The sequence below is a fragment of the Acinonyx jubatus genome, chromosome E2 (assembly GCF_027475565.1).
Source record: "Acinonyx jubatus isolate Ajub_Pintada_27869175 chromosome E2, VMU_Ajub_asm_v1.0, whole genome shotgun sequence".
NCBI lineage: Eukaryota > Metazoa > Chordata > Mammalia > Carnivora > Felidae > Acinonyx > Acinonyx jubatus.
This window is the reverse complement of record NC_069396.1, coordinates 43748436-43764468: the sequence shown is the minus strand read 5'-3', so window position 1 is coordinate 43764468 and position 16033 is coordinate 43748436. Positions and strand designations below refer to the sequence as shown.

At 47.9% G+C, this 16033-nt stretch overlaps 1 protein-coding gene across 1 annotated transcript; it reads left to right on the top strand.

The window, feature by feature from the left end:
* The first annotated feature begins 29 nt into the window (after positions 1-29).
* Positions 30-15429, top strand: THAP8 (THAP domain containing 8). The gene is given in 4 exon segments (XM_027044843.2): positions 30-312; positions 14538-14730; positions 14963-15140; positions 15143-15429. Coding segments are annotated over 4 exon segments (669 nt in total). The 5' UTR covers positions 30-229; the 3' UTR covers positions 15358-15429.
* Positions 15430-16033: the final 604 nt, after the last annotated feature.

Genomic DNA, 16033 nt, shown 5'->3' with positions numbered 1-16033 from the left:
GTCCTACTCGCTTTTTCCCCATTTGCCACGTGACCAGGGCGTAGTTGTGGTAGCGCGACTGGGCGCGTAGTGCGCAGCCGCCCTCTCCCCTTCCCCGCACGTGATGAGGCTTCAAGGGCCATCACGTGAGGCGGGCAGAGAGCGCGCGGGTGGGGCCGGGTTCTGTGGAGCTTCGCGAGGAGCAAAGTGCGGCTGCAGACTGGGCAGGACTCAACGGGCTTGAACAGCCATGCCCAAGTATTGCCGTGCTCCGAACTGCTCCAACACTGCGGGCCGACTGGGCGCTGACAACCGCCCTGTGAGCTTCTACAAGTGAACGCAAGTGCGGGGCGGGGCTTGCGGGGGCGGGGCCCGAGGATAACTGCCCCTTTGCCCGGCACTGGTCCAGCCCGCAGGTATCTAGAAACAGGGTTAGCAAAGTGAAGAGACGGTATTTTCAGCAGTAAACACAGAACATGCAAAGGCGCAGATGTGCTAAAACGCAGGTGTAGACGATTAACTACAGGTAGTGAAAGGGGCGAGCGGAAGAAGTGGGACCGTAGGGAGGGGCCTACAACTGCCCGCTTGTCATCTCCACGAAGTTGAGGTATCTCAAACGCAAAACATCGGAAACTGAGCTCCTGATCTTGTCTCCCTCCCGAACCTTCCACAACCTTTCCTATCTCGGTTAATAACTTACTTCATCTTACCTGTTGTTTAGGCCAGAAACCTTAGAGTCATCTCTCTACTCACACTTTTCTTTCTACTCACATCTACTCACATCTCTCTACTCACATCTTTTCTTTCCTCACACTTAAAGTAAAAATTAGCTTGAACTGTAAAAAAACAAAGATAATTTTAAAAAATCTGTCTTCCTCTTTATTATTCCCCGGCTGGAATAAAAGACATGGGAAAGGCGGGCTGAAGAGTTAATAGGAAAAAATATTTCTATATTTTTCACAGGGACATGCAGCAGATGTAAAGTGAAAAAATTCCCCTTCTTTGACCTTTTTACTAGGAAACTTTGTTCTCTAAAATCCTAGACTATTGGGGTGCCTGGCTGGCTCAGTAGATAGAGACACTTGATCTCAGGGTCGTGAGCTCAAGCCCTATGTTGGACATGGAGTCTACTTTTAAACCATTGTAAAAACATGGACGATGATAAACTTTGCTGTTTGAGATTATATCGGTAAAAATGAAACATCTCACTGAACACCTGGGGGAGTTAAGTCATTTTTACAATGAGAAGCAGCCTCAGTTTACAGTCCAGGGGCAGAGCTTCAGGTAAGGCATTTCTGGACACAGTTTTCCACATTGACCTAAACTGTATTGCTTCCAAGGAGACAGGACTCTGGACTCACTTTGCAATGCAGACCTAGTATTTATCCCTTCACACACAATTCTGCTTTGCTTTAAGCCTAGCTAAACAATTTCATTTACATTTCACCCCTTCCCGCAAATCCAAATAATAACCCTGTCTTTTCCTTTGTTTGGTGAGACTCCTTATAGTACCTCTGGTGTGCAGTTTCCCTCATTGCTGTGGTACATAAACCTGACTTTCTTTGACTACAGGTGTGTCCCTGGAGGCCTTAGTCTGAATCAGCCAGGACACATTCCTCATCCAGTCTGTCAGCAGATCCTGTGAGCTCTCCCTTTAAAAATCTATCCAGAATTGACCACTTCTAACCCCCTTCTCTGCCTCCATTCTGGTTCTGGCCATTACCACCTCCTGACTGCACCATTTTAGTAGCCTCTTCATTGATCAACCCACTCCCACATTCTGGTCTCCACACACAGTCACAGGGAACTTGTGTACACCTAAGTCAGATCAGAGTCCTCCTCTGTTCAGATCCCTCCCCTGGCTCCCACGTCACTCATAAAAGACAAGGTGAGGCTGAGCAGACAGAAAGGCCTACAAAGCGCTACAGGAGCTCGATCTCCAGTCTCTGTATGACTCATCTCCCTCCTCCTTCTTCCCCCTTACCACTGTTCTCCAGCATCACTGGTTACTCGATGTTCCTCTAGCATGCCAGGCACATTGTTGCCCCAGGGGCTTTGTGCTTTTCCTTCTTTTTTTTTAAATTTTATTTTTTATTTTTTAAAATTTACATCCAGATTAGTTAGCATATAGTGCAACAATGATTTCAGGAGGAGATTCCTTAGTGCCCCTTACCCATTTAGCCCATCCCCCCACAACCCCTCCAGCAACGCTCAGTTTGTTCTCCATATTTACGAGTCTCTTCTGTTTTGTCCCCCTCCCTGTTTTTATATTATTTTTGTTTCCCTTCCCTTATGTTCATCTGTTTTGTCTCTTAAAGTCCTCATACGAGTGAAGTCATATGATTTTTGTCTTTCTCTGACTAATTTCACTTAGCATAATACCCTCCAGTTCCATCCATGTAGTTGCAAATGGCAAGATTTCCTTCTTTTTGATTGCCGAGTAATACTCCATTGTGTGTGTGTGTGTGTGTGTGTGTGTGTGTGTGTGTATACATGACATTTTCTTTATCCATTTATCCATCGATGGACATTTGGGCTCTTTCCATACTTTAGCTATTGTTGATAGTGCTGCTGTAAACATGGGATGCATGTGTCCCTTCGAAACAGCACACCTATATCTCATGGATAAATGCCTAGTAGTGCAATTGCTGGGTCATAGGGTAGTTCTATTTTTAGTTTTTTGAGGAACCTACATACTGTTTTCCAGAGTGGCTGCACCAGTTTGCATTCCCGCCAACAAGGCAAAAGAGATCCTCTTTCTCCACATCCTCGCCAACATCTGTTGTTGCCTGAGTTGTTAATGTTAGCCATTCTGACAGGTGTGAGGTGGTATCTCATTGTGGTTTTGATTTGTATTTTCCTGATAATGAGTGATGTTGAGCATTTTTTCATATGTCGGTTGGCCATCTGGATGTCTTCTTTGGAGAAGTGTCTATTCATGTCTTTTGCCCATTTCTTCACTGGATTATTTATTTTTTGGGTGTTGAGTTTGATAAGTTCTTTATAGATTTTGGATACTAACCCTGTATCTGATATGTCGTTTGCAAATATCTTCTCCCATTCTGTCGGTTGCCTTTTAGTTTTGCTGATTGTGTGCTTTTCCTTCTGCATGGAAAGTTCTTACCTTTATGACCACCACTTTATGTAAAATGATAACCCTTTCCCAGATAACATATGTATTCTCCCTATCCACCTCCTGTTTTATTTTTCCCTTTAATGCTTACCACTATTTGGCATGTCACATATTTGATGTATTCATTTATGGTCTTCCCTACTAGAATATCACTCTATGAAGGCAGAGATTTTTCTCTGCCTTGCTCTCTGTTATTTCTCCAGCCCTAGAACAGTGCCTGGTGCATAGTGGGTGCTCAGTAAATATTGGTTGGATGAATTTGATTAATGCATTTCAGATGGCTTTCCTAAGGAAACCTAGCAGCCCATGTCAGTTGAGGGGCCCTGGTACAGAATAGGAATAATGCAGAGGAGTCTTCAAACCTAAATCAGTGTGTCCAGATTTGCTTTATAAAATATATTGTTCTGGCATTGTTTATGAATTCAGTAACTCTTGAGTGTCTCCTGGAGAAAGGAAATCCCTGCTGGACACAAAGGACCCTGAGAGATCCTGTTCCTGTCCTGACAACTCATGGATAAGTGAAGGGTCAAACATTGAAGAACCGAACACACAACCTGGGAGTCACTCCTGATCCTTTCTTCAGCACCACTGCCCCCAGTCAGGTCCATTAACCCATCCTTTGACTTTACCTCCCAAACACATCTCCACCCAATCAAAATAAAACCCCTAACACCTTGGCAATACAGTTATAAATGCAAATGGGAAACTCCTAACTAAACTATTAGGAAATAACAACAACAACAACAAAAAACAAACCTACATTTCCAGTCTGACCATTTCTCATTACCTCTGCTATTCAGGTTGTCATATCTATTACTGAGACATTGTGAGAGCTGCTTCCTGACCTCCCTGCTTCCACTCTTGTGGCCCTTACAAGAACAAGAACTTGGAGAGCACTTACTATATGCCAGGAACTGTTCTAAATGCTTCACATATAATAATGAGAATAATGACGACTGTGCAGAGCAGCCAGATGGCTTCATAAAGATCAGTTTATATCTGTGTTGTTTAAATCCCATCAGGGGCACCCAGGGGCTCAGTCAGTTAAATGTCTGACTCTTGGTTTCTGCTCAGGCCATGATCTCATGGTTTGTGGGATCAAGCCCTCTGTTGGGTTCTGTACTGACAGCAGCAGCCTGCTTGGGATTCTCTCTGCCCCTCTGCCACATGTGCACAGGGGTGTGCACCCACACTCTCTCAAAATAAATAAATAATTTAAAAAATTAAATAAATCCCACCAATGGCAATCAGGCTGTCCCTCACACAGGCTAACCCATTTCCATCTCTAGACTCACCTCGAGTCAGTTTTGCAGAAGCCACATAGTTAAGAGTTTGGCGAGGGGCTATTTCCAAAGGAGATTCAGGAGAAGGCAAAAGGAGAAGGAGAAACAAAGAGGGATGTGGCTGCCAGGGAATAACAAGAGCCTGCCAGGCAGCCAAAGGAAACATTCATTAGTTCTATTTTAGGCCCTTTCAGGCACGTATGAGAGTCATCTCTCATGGGGGACCTATCAGGAATTGGTTGGCAGTAAGAAAGTCATGAAATATTACTGGCTAAAAAAAAATTATGGAGATTATAGGATAGAGTGTGTTTAAATTATGCTGCAGTAACAAATGCAAAATCTCAATGGCTTACTACAGCAAAGGTTTATTTCTCACTCACACTATGTCCTCTGCAGACCATTTGTGGACCTACTCTACAATATCTTAACTGGGGCCTCAGGCTGAAGGAGCCTCTCCTACATGGAATATTGCTGGTCTTATAGGAGGGGGAAAAGAGAAAGGGAGAATCACCCATTGGCTCCCGACAAATTTTATATTTAGAAGTGGCCCAGGGGCACCTGGGTGGCTCAGTAAGTTAAGTGTCTGACTTGATTTCGGCTCAGATCATGATCTCACAATTTGTGAGATCGAGCCCCACGTTGGGCTCTGAGCTTACAGCATGGAGCCTGCTTTGGATTCTCTCTCTTCCTCTCTCTGCCCCTCCTCTGCTCACTCTCTCTCTCTCTTTTTCTCTCTCTCTTTCTCTCTCTCTCTCTCTCTCTCACTCTCTCTCTCTCTCTCAAATAAACATTAAAAAGAAAAGAAGTGGCCCATGTCACTTTCAGTCATTTGGCCAAAGCAAGTCTATGGCAAGCCTCAAGTCTTTGGAGTAGAGATATATAATCTTCAAGTGAGGAAGGGCAGCAAATATTTTGAACAATAACATAATCTACCAAGAGTTTATTTTTCTCTCATATAAAACAAATACAGAGGTTGACAGACCAGTACCAGTGTGGCATGTCCACAATCGTTAGGGTTGAGGTTCCTCTCTTTCTGTCCTGTCATCCTTAGTATGTAGCTTCCATCCAAGATGGCTACCAAGTGCCATGTATCATTCCTGGGAAGAAGTAAAGGGAAGAAGAGCAAAAGGGGCTCCAACTGCAAACTGAATTAGCCCCCTCTAGAAAGCCTTCCCAGAAACCCCACCCAATTGTGAGTTCTCCATCATTGGTCACCCTCCAACTACAGAGGAAACTAGGAAATGTAGTCTTTTAGCTGGGCATTTAACCACCCTGAAGACCATTAGGATTGATTGTTAGTAAGGAAGAAAAGAACTTTTTTTTTTTTTGAAAAGAACTTCTAACAGCATATGCCACTCCATGATCTAGAAGGATGACTAACAAGACTAAACTGTTCTATAGAAAAGGAGGACACTGTCCACTTATGGTAGATTTTTACAGAGTCCACTATAAATGTTGCCATTCAGAGGAATAAAGAAGAATAAGAAAAAGACCAAGTTAGGAAGAGATTTTGTACTTTCCTCCTTTGCCCTTGAGCTGCTCTGATCCATGTGAGAACCCCCTCGCCTTTCAGGTACCATTCCAGATTTTCTTACACAACACAAAAGTATTCATTAGCCAGAACCTAGTTACATGGCCCCACCTACACAAAGGAACTTGGGAAACATAGTCTTTTAGCATGGCACTTTATGACCTCAACTAAAGTTGGAATTTCACTAGTAAGGAAGAAGAAAAGGGCAAGTGGAGTAGTCACTTGTCAGTGTTTGCCAAGAAGGGGGCTGCTGCAAGAGATTTCTTGTGTGTGTCCAGGCAGAATGGGGTTGATGAGAGGATTTGGATCCCAATCAGAGACGAAAGGGACTGCAGCAGCCAGAGTTCCTGGCTGTGTGCCCTGGGGTTCTGCTCTTTGGGTGCCACAGCTCTTCTGAGTCAGCCCCTCTGTCCTCTTGCACTAGCTGTGCCCCCCCCCCGCCCCCCCCTTGCCCTGTCTGTCTGCCTTTTGGCTGAGAAGTCTTGCTCCCACCCCCATCTCTGTCCATCCTACCCAACTCCTTTTTATGTGTCCTTCCTAGTTTCTTTTTCTTTTTTTCTTAATTTTGAAATAATGTTTATTTCTTTATTTTGAGAGACAGCACTTATACATGAGTGGTGGAGGGGCAGAGAGAGAGGGAGAAAGAGAATCCCAAGCAGGCTTCACATTAGCAGCACAGAGCCCAACACAGGGCTCAATCCAATGAACACTGAGAGTATGACCTGAGCCCAAATCAAGAGTCAGGCACTTAACTGACTGAGCCACCCAGGCGCCCCTGCCTTCCCAGTTTCTTTATGCATATACAAGCAAATCTGAATATATGTTCTAATTTCACCCTTTATTACTGTATTAATTTCCTGTGGATACTGAAACAAACTTGATGGCTTAATACAGCAGAAATTATTCTCTCACAATTCTGGAGACCAGAAGTGCAAGTCGGTTTTACTGGGCCAGAATCAAGGCCTTGGCAGGGTTGCAATCCCTGTGAGGCTGTAAGAGAATCCATTTCTTGCCTCTTCCAGTTAGTTTCTGGTGACCACATCATTCCAATCTCTGCCTTTGTGCTCACATCGCCTTCTCCACTTTCATCTGAGGTAACATCTTCTCAGCCTCCCTCTTACAAGGATACCTGTAATTGCATTTAGGGCCCAAATGAAAGATCCAGGATGACTTCCCATCTCAGGACCATTAACTTAATCACACCTTTTGTCATGCAACGTAGTATTCACAGGTTCCAGGGATTAGAACATGGATATCTTTTGGAGGCCATTACTGAGCCTGCCACAATTACTAAAAGCTGATCTGCTCTGTTTGGAACTTTGCTTTTTTCAGATAATGTGTATGCCTGACAATAGCATGTCAGTTCATAGAGTGCCTCCACGTTCTGTTTTAGGGTTCCATAGTGTTCCTTTTGTGCCCGAGTTTGTTACCTTGTCTCCTAGGGATGGTGTTGTCCCTCACTCTTTAACACCCTTACTCTGCCCTTTTAACAAAGAGCAGGTCTCAAAGCCCTCAGCAGATGAAGGTATCTAGCTGTTTTTTTTGGTCAACTCCTGTTCATGGAATTGATACGGTTTTCTTTACTTTTCTTCTTTTTTTTTTTTTTAACAGAACTGTATGACTTTTTTTTTTTTTTTTTTTTTTTTTTTTTTTTTTTAATTTGAGAGAGAGAGAGAGAGAGAGAGAGAGAGAGAGCCAGGGATAGTGGCAGAGGGAAAGAGAGAATCAAGCAGGCTCCACACTCAGCACAGAACCCAACACAGGGCTCCATTCCACAACTCTGGGATCATGACCTGAGAGATCAATCAGTTGAGTCTCCCAGGTGCCCCAATACTGGTTTTTCCATCTTAAATTGTGGTGTAAAGTTTTCTCTTTGAGGTATCTTTGTTAAATACTTAAAGTTGGTCAGTTTTAAGAAAAATATTAAGTAAATCATGTGGCAGATATAGAAGATACTGTGCAGGTAGAATGTGGATGACTGACCATACTAGTTATCTAATGCTACATAACAAACTATCTCAAAATTTAACGGCTTAAAATAAACCTTTAATGTCTCCCAGTTTCTGACAGCTGCCACAGGACAAATGGTCCAGAACTCAATTATGTGGCCGCCCTGGCTGCAAATGAAGCTGGAAAATGAGGTCTCCATTGTGGACAGTCTGGAGTCTCAGATAATCCCCACCCACTCCCACAGGGAAAGCTTTTATTTCATTCATTTTTTTAAACTTTAATTTTTAATTTTTACCTTTAATTGTAAAATACATGTAATATAAAATCTACCATATCAACCATTTAAAAATTTTTTTAATGTTTATTTTTGAGAGAGAGAGGGAGACACAGAATCTGAAGCAGGCTGTCAGCACAGCCTGATGCAGGGCTCAAACCCACAAACAGTGAGATCATGACCTGAGCCAAAATTAAGACTCAGACAAATAACTGACTGAGCTACCCAGGCACCACTGTTTGTTTTTTTTTTAATTTAAAACTTTTTTTTTAAGTTTTGAAAGGGCGGGCCTACGCCAGCCGACTCCATCTTGTTCTGTGTCCTTCACCTTGACCACACCTCCTCCCCTTGAGTAACCCCCCCCTCACCTGCCTAACAGGACTCGACCCTTCCCCAGGACCCTTCCCCAGCCAATCGGCTGAGGCCATAGCCATTACCTCACCAACTGCCCCCAGGCCCCAATAAAACCTTTGTCCTTTTGAAACTCGCTCTCTTTCCCTGGTATCTCACCGCTGCGTTGGTGCAGGTAGGGGATTGAGCTCGAGCTAGCTCGAATAAAGGCTCTTTGCTTTTGCATCGGACTCGGCTCCCTAGTGGTCTTTGGGGATCACGAATTCTGGGCATAACATTTGGGGGCTCGGCCCGGGATCCCCAAGAACCCTGAGGGACCCCCGACCCGGAGAGCCTGACTGGCCACGGTTAGTGTCTGTTTGTTCTGTCTTTTCTGTGTGAGCTCATTTCTGGAATTCTGGTAGTGCCCAACGCGGTCTAAGTGGATGCACTGGAGGACCACGGGCCGGGAGTTTCGGAAGACGTTCCGATTCTCCCTTCTGGAGGGACGTGGAATCCCCTCAAAGGTCTGAGACGAGGCGAGTCGCTCCCGCTGGTCGGCGTGTGGCCGTCGTCTTTGGAGGGACGTGGAATCCCCTCATAGGTTTTGGAGGGACATGGAATCCCCTCAAAGGTCTAAGCTAGCTTGCAGTTTTGCTTCCATGGAGTTGGAAGACTTTCTAGGGGCCCTCTGTTTGTCTGTTTTTGTGTTTCTCTGTTTTGTTCTGTGGACTTACTGGACGGACGTTATGGGACAGACTCAGACTACTCCTCTAAGTATTATGATTGATCACTTTAAGGATATGAGGGGAAGAGCTAACAACCTCAGTGTGGAAGTCTGAAAGGGTCGGTTGCAGTTTTTTTGTTCTAGCGAGTGGCCAACTTTCAATGTCGGATGGCCACCCGAGGGGACCTTCGACCTCCCTACCATCCACCGAGTCAGGAGTATCGTCTCTCAGCCTAAGGCGGGCCATCTTGATCAGCTCCCTTACATTATCACTTGGCAGGACCTTGTAGAAGACCCACCCTCTTGGCTTAAGCCCTTCCTAACCCTGCTCCCTCCGGAGCCAAAACCCATTCTTGCTTTGCAGGAGACAGAGAAGAGGAAAAGTCTTACCCAGCCTTCAGCACCCCTCTACCCTGTCCTACAGAGGGGTACTGAAGAAGAATTAATTTTTCCTCCCCCGTATAACCCCTCTAGGATGCCGGAAGAACACCATCCTCCCCCTCCGGGGGAGGCAGATGCTGTTCGGAGAGCGGGAGGCGGAAACGCTCCAGGGGGAAGCCTGCCCTTTACCAGACAAAGGGCTCAGAGGGGGCAATCCGCCTCCGCCGCCGACTCCACTATTCTGCCCCTGCGAGCCACCGGACCCCCAGACGCGGAGGGGAATCAACCCCATCACTATTGGCCTTTCGCCACTAGTGACCTCTACAATTGGAAAGCTCAGAATCCTAAGTTTTCCGAGAAACCGGCAGGGCTTATTGATTTATTAGACTCTGTTCTTTTTACCCATCAGCCCACGTGGGATGATTGCCAGCAGCTTTTGCAGGTCCTGTTCACGACTGAAGAAAGAGAAAGAATCCTCAGTGGGGCCCGAAAACTAGTTCCAGGCGCAGACGGGAATCCCACCACCAACCAGGCTCAGATAGATGCCTCCTTCCCCTTAACTCGGCCCCAGTGGGATTTCAACACAGCAGAAGGTAAGGAGAGGCTCCGGGTCTACTGCCAGACTCTAATGGGGGGTCTCCGAATGGCTGCTAGAAAGCCAACCAATTTGGCCAAGGTAGGAAATGTACAACAGGGAAAAGATGAATCTCCGGCTGCCTTTTTAGAATGGATCATGGAGGCATTCCGTACCTACACCCCCATGGATCCAGAGGCTCCGGAAAGCAAGGCAGCTGTTCTCATGGCCTTTGTAAACCAATCGGCCATAGACATTAGGAGAAAATTACAGAAAATAGATAGACTAGGAGAAAAAAGTCTGCAGGACTTACTGGTGGTAGCCGAAAAGGTATATAATAACCGGGAGCCTCCTGAGGACAAGCAGGCTCGCGCCATGGCGGCTGCCAGCAGTAAGCAGACTCGAGACCTGGCCAGAATACTACTAGCTACCACTGCTGACTTCCCCGAGGAACGAGACCGCCGTCTCCGGCAGCTGGCAGACGACACAAGAAAAGGTAAAAGCACCAAGGGGGGGAAGCAGAGGCTGCAGAAGGATCAGTGCGCATACTGCAAGGAGATAGGGCATTGGGCCCGAGATTGTCCAAAAAGAGCTGGCGGGAAGGGAAGCAAGACTGATCGAGTAAAAGTCCTAGAGCTGGATGAACTAAGTGATTAAGGGAGTCAGGGTTCGGACCCTCTCCCCGAACCCAGGGTAACTCTTAAAGTGGAGGGGACCCCTATTGACTTCCTTGTCGACACCGGAGCACAACATTCGGTCCTCCGCACCCCACAAGGAAAACTAGCCAGCAAGAAGTCCTGGGTACAAGGGGCAACTGGTATGAGCCACTATTCATGGACTACCCGAAGAACAGTAGATTTGGGAACGGGCCGGGTATCCCACTCCTTTATGGTAATACCAGAATGCCCCTACCCACTGTTAGGACGGGACTTACTGACCAAGATTGGAGCTCAGATAACTTTCAGACAAGGGGGGCCTCAGGTCACCGATGGCAAGGGCCACCCCATCCAGGTCCTGACCATGAAACTGGAGGATGAATACCTCCTCCACCAGGAGGCGCTCCCGAGAGAGGATAATATAGACAGATGGCTACAGGAATTCCCCTCGGTTTGGGCAGAGACAGGGGGGATGGGACTAGCCGCTCACAGGACCCCAGTCCTGGTAGAGCTCAAGCCAGGAGAGAGTCCAGTAAGGATCAAACAATACCCCATGTCTCAGGAGGCCCGGAAGGGGATCCAGCCACACATCCGGAGACTACGAAGCCTAGGGGTACTAGTTCCTTGCCAGTCTGCCTGGAACACCCCCTTACTGCCGGTCAAAAAGCCTCACAAATGACTACCGACCGGTACAAGACCTCCGGGAAGTAAATAAGAGGGTCGTGGACATACACCCAACTGTTCCCAACCCATATACTCTCTTGAGCTCCTTGGCACCCTCCAGGGTCTGGTATACTGTACTAGATTTAAAGGACGCCTTCAGTCTGCCGTTGGCACCCCAGAGCCAACCCTTGTTCGCCTTTGAGTGGCATGATCCGGAGGAGGGCTACAGTGGGCAACTCACCTGGACACGGCTACCTCAGGGATTCAAAAATTCACCCACCATCTTCGACGAGGCTCTACACGAGGACCTGGTATTTACAGACACCTTCTTTGGCTGGGTGGAGGCCTACCCAACCAAGCATGAAACGGCTCAGACGGTGGCTAAGAAGCTACTAGAAGACATCTTACTCAGAGGGCGCATGAGGACATTTGGCCGTGCCTCCGTGCCATCTACGAGGCTGGCCCGATCTCGACACCTCATCAGTACAGGCCAGGAGACTGGGTCTACGTCAAGAGGCACCACCGAGAGATTCTCGAGCCGCACTGGAAGGGACCCTACATCGTGGTGTTGACAACCCCCACCGCTCTCAAGGTAGACGGCATCGCGACCTGGGTCCATCACACCCACGCTCTGCCAGCGGACCCCTCCTCGATCCGGAAGGACGTTGTCACGCGATGGGCCATCAGTCGGGACCAACACAACCCGCTCAAGCTCAAGCTACATCGCATTTGACCTACCTAATATTGGTAACTCTGTTAACTCTGCTTGTCATTGCTCATGCTGCCGGGAGTCCCCACGCCCCCCAAAACATCACTGGCAGATCATAGACACCAGCTCGGGGACAATACTTAATCAGACGTCCCAGAGCCACCCCAGGGACACTTGGTTCCCAGAACTTTGCGTAAACCTCCAAACTCTGTTCCCCTTGTCACCATAAATGCAGCCGGTCCCATGATTGGGTCCCTAAGCTACATGACAAGGGGGGAATGAAAGGGCGGGCCTACGTCAGCCGACTCCATCTTGTTCTGTGTCCTTCACCTTGACCACATCTCCTCCCCTTGAGTAACCCCCCCCTCACCTGCCTAACAGGACTCGACCCTTCCCCAGGACCCTTCCCCAGCCAATCGGCTGAGGCCATAGCCATTACCTACCAACTGCCCCCAGGCCCCAATAAAACCTTTGTCCTTTTGAAACTCGCTCTCTTTCCCTGGTATCTCACCGCTGCGTCGGTGCAGGTAGGGGATTGAGCTCGAGCTAGCTCGAATAAAGGCTCTTTGCTTTTGCATAGGACTCGGCTCCCTAGTGGTCTTTGGGGATCACGAATTCTGGGCATAACAGTTTGTTTATTCGAGAGAGAGAGGGGCAGAGAGAGGGAGAGAGAGAATCCCAAGGAGGCTCCACACTGTCAGCACAGAGCCTGACTTGGGGCTCTGTCCCACAAACCAGGATATCATGACCTAAGCCAAAATCCAGAGTCAGACACTTAACCAGCTGAGCCACCCAGGTGCCCCAAGTCTTTTGCCCATTTTTAATGGGGTTATTTTTGTTGTTGTTGAGTTGTTTAAAAACCTTTTAACAGGGGTGCCTGGGTGGCTCAGTCAGTTAAGCGTCCAACTTCAGCTCAGGCCATGCTCTTATGGTTTGTGAGTTCGAGCCCTGCATCAGGCTCTCTGCTGTCAGTGCAGAGCCCGCTTCTGATCCTCTGTCCCCTCTCTCTGTGCACCTCCTCCACTTGCACTCTCTCTCTCAAAAATAAATATTTAAAAAAACCCACCTTTATCAGGTGTTTTTAAGCATACACCAAAAAGTAGAGTTATATAAATGGATTCGCATATATCTATCACTCAGATTCACCAGTTGTCAACATTTTGCCAATCTTTTTCATCTACCCTCCACCTACTTACACCTTTAATGTAGTATTTATTTATTTTTAAAGATTATTTATTTATTTTGAGAGACAGCATGAGTGGGAGAGGGTCAGAGAGAGAGGGAGAGAGAGAGAATCCCAAGCAGGTTCTGTGTTACCAACGCAGAGCCCGATGTGGGACTCGAATCCATGAAGCTGTGAGAGCATGACCTGAGCCAAAACCAGGAGTGGGACGCTCAACCGACTAAGCCACCCAGGCACCCCTTTAATGCAGTATTTTATTTATTTATTTATTTTTAATGTTTATTATTTTTGAGAGAGAGAGACAGAGAGCAAGCAGGGAAGGGGCAGAGAGAGAGGGAGACACAGAATTGGAAGCAGGCTCCAGGCTCTGAGCTGTCAGCACAGAGCCCGATGTGGGGTTCGAACTCACAGACCGTGAGATCATGACCTGAGCTGTAGTTGGCCGCCCAACTGACTGAGCCACCCAGGCGCCCCTTTAATGCAGTATTTTAAAATAAATTCCAGATATTAGTTCTTTTGCCCATAAATATTTCAGAATGTTTTTCCAACAGATGACTATTTTAAAAACATAAACCAGGACAATTATCATACCTAGCAAAATTAATTTCTTACAACTATCCAGTGCCCAATTCATGCTCAATCTTCCCCAACTGTTTTAAAATGTCATTTTATGGAATGATTTGTTGCAGACGAGGTCTATAACCTGCAACTGGATGTTTCTTAAATCTCTTTTAACCTATAACCCCACCCTACCCCCATGAATGTAGAATCTCCCACTTTGTAGATTTGTCCAGTTTCATAAACTACTCTCTCAGCTTCATGTAGAGGAGCAGATTGTTGGGGGAGGGCAGAGTGGCTGTGGGTAAGGGTGATCAGGAAGGAGGCTGTTGCAAAAGCCCAGGCAGGAGAGGATGAAGCCTGAATGGAAGGAGCAACAGAGGTAGGAGAGGTGGGCTGATGCTGGGTGTTTAAAAGGTGGAAGAATGGGATGTGGGTTGGTGGTAGGGCCTGGGTAGGAGGCAGGGACAGCTTCTAGCCTGGGGAGACAGAGGTCTGGAGCCCAGGGACCTCCCGATGTGTGTGTCCTCAGGGAGGGGTGTGACCGGACCTGATATTGCTGACCCCATAACCCCACTGACCCCGTAACCCCACTGCCCCTGGCAGGTTCCCACTGAAGAATGGCCCCCGGCTGCGGGCCTGGCTGCGGCACATGGGCCATGAGGACTGGGTGCCCAGCTGCCACCAGCACCTGTGCAGTGAGCACTTCACACCTTCCTGCTTCCAGTGGCTCTGCGGTGTGCGCTACATGCGGCCTGATGCAGTGCCCTCCATTTTCTCCCCAGCGCCGCCTACTGAGGTGAGCAAAGGGAGGTCCCACCACTGGCGTCTGACCCCCAGTCTTCCCCACCTGGAAATAATCCATGGAGTCTGATCCCCAGCCCTCCTCTCCTGAGGGAGGTCCCTCCTCCAGTCTGACCCTATGCCCTTCTCTCCTGAGGGAAGTCCCTCTTTGAGGTCTGGCCTTACCTGATGGCAGTACCCCTTGGAGTCTGGCCCTGATGCCCCCCACCCCATGCTTTGTCTTCCAGAAGCAGCAGAGTACCCGAAGCACCGAGAAGCCAGTCGTGTCTCCCTCCCCACCAGACTTCACGCCCCCGACCCCTGGCCCAGCTCTCTCGGCCCCTGGCCCTGTGCACCTTGTGGTACTAGGGCCAGCACCCAGAGGCCCCGAGGCCACAGCCACCGTGTTCCTGGCCCCCCGATCCTTCCTCCTGCTCCTGCCAGGCCACGGCCTGGAGTTCGGGCCCAGCACCCTCTGGCCGGGCTGGACACTATCCTGGGAGCACTGCAACGTCGTGTGCGGAGGCTGCAGCGGCGCCAGGAGCAGCACCAGGTGCAGCTGCGGGCTCTAGAACAGCTGGCGCAGCAGCTGTGCAAGGAGAGCCTGCCGGCTGGGCGCACCAGGACCTGCTTTGCCTGGTGAATGTGGCCACCTGGCCCCCGTGGCATATGTATTTTCATTTAAAAGTCAGAACATTTCATTCATGTTTCCACATTTCTGGCTTTTCTTGAAAAAAAAGTCAGTTTGGCAATGCCTACCCACTATTGGTCAGAGCAGGGTAATGGCTGTTCCATATATTAATAATATTTAAGGGGCCTTTACTCTCTGCCAGACAGAGTTAATAACTTATTGAAAACTCACTGTGACCTTGGTACTGCAGTTGTCCCCATTTTTCAGATGAAAAGTCAGGCACAAATCTCGCCCAAAGTCAAGCAGCCAGTAAGTTGCAGAACCTCGATTCAAACGGTTAGAGAGCTCCTGCCTGGACCCTGTGGAGCGTGAGTTTGCAGCCCATCTAGTAGAGTCTCCCGAGCCCTATCTAAAGGCGCTTTTGCTCCTATAGTTTACTTCTGAATATTGGAGGAGGGCATTGTGTCTTTAAAAGTTTGGCCAGGACTTTTCCCTGCTTCAAACCCTAGGGCCAACTTTGAGGTCCCAGGGCTCTCAGCCCTGCCTGGACAAGAGATAGGAAGGGGTTTCAAAAAGGAGCCCCCAAAGTAGCTCTGTGGCTAAGGTGTCTCTGCCTGCTGGCCAGTAGGTTGTACACAGCTAACAGATATGATTTTTTCTGGCCTCAGTGGTGCTTTAAAATAATTTT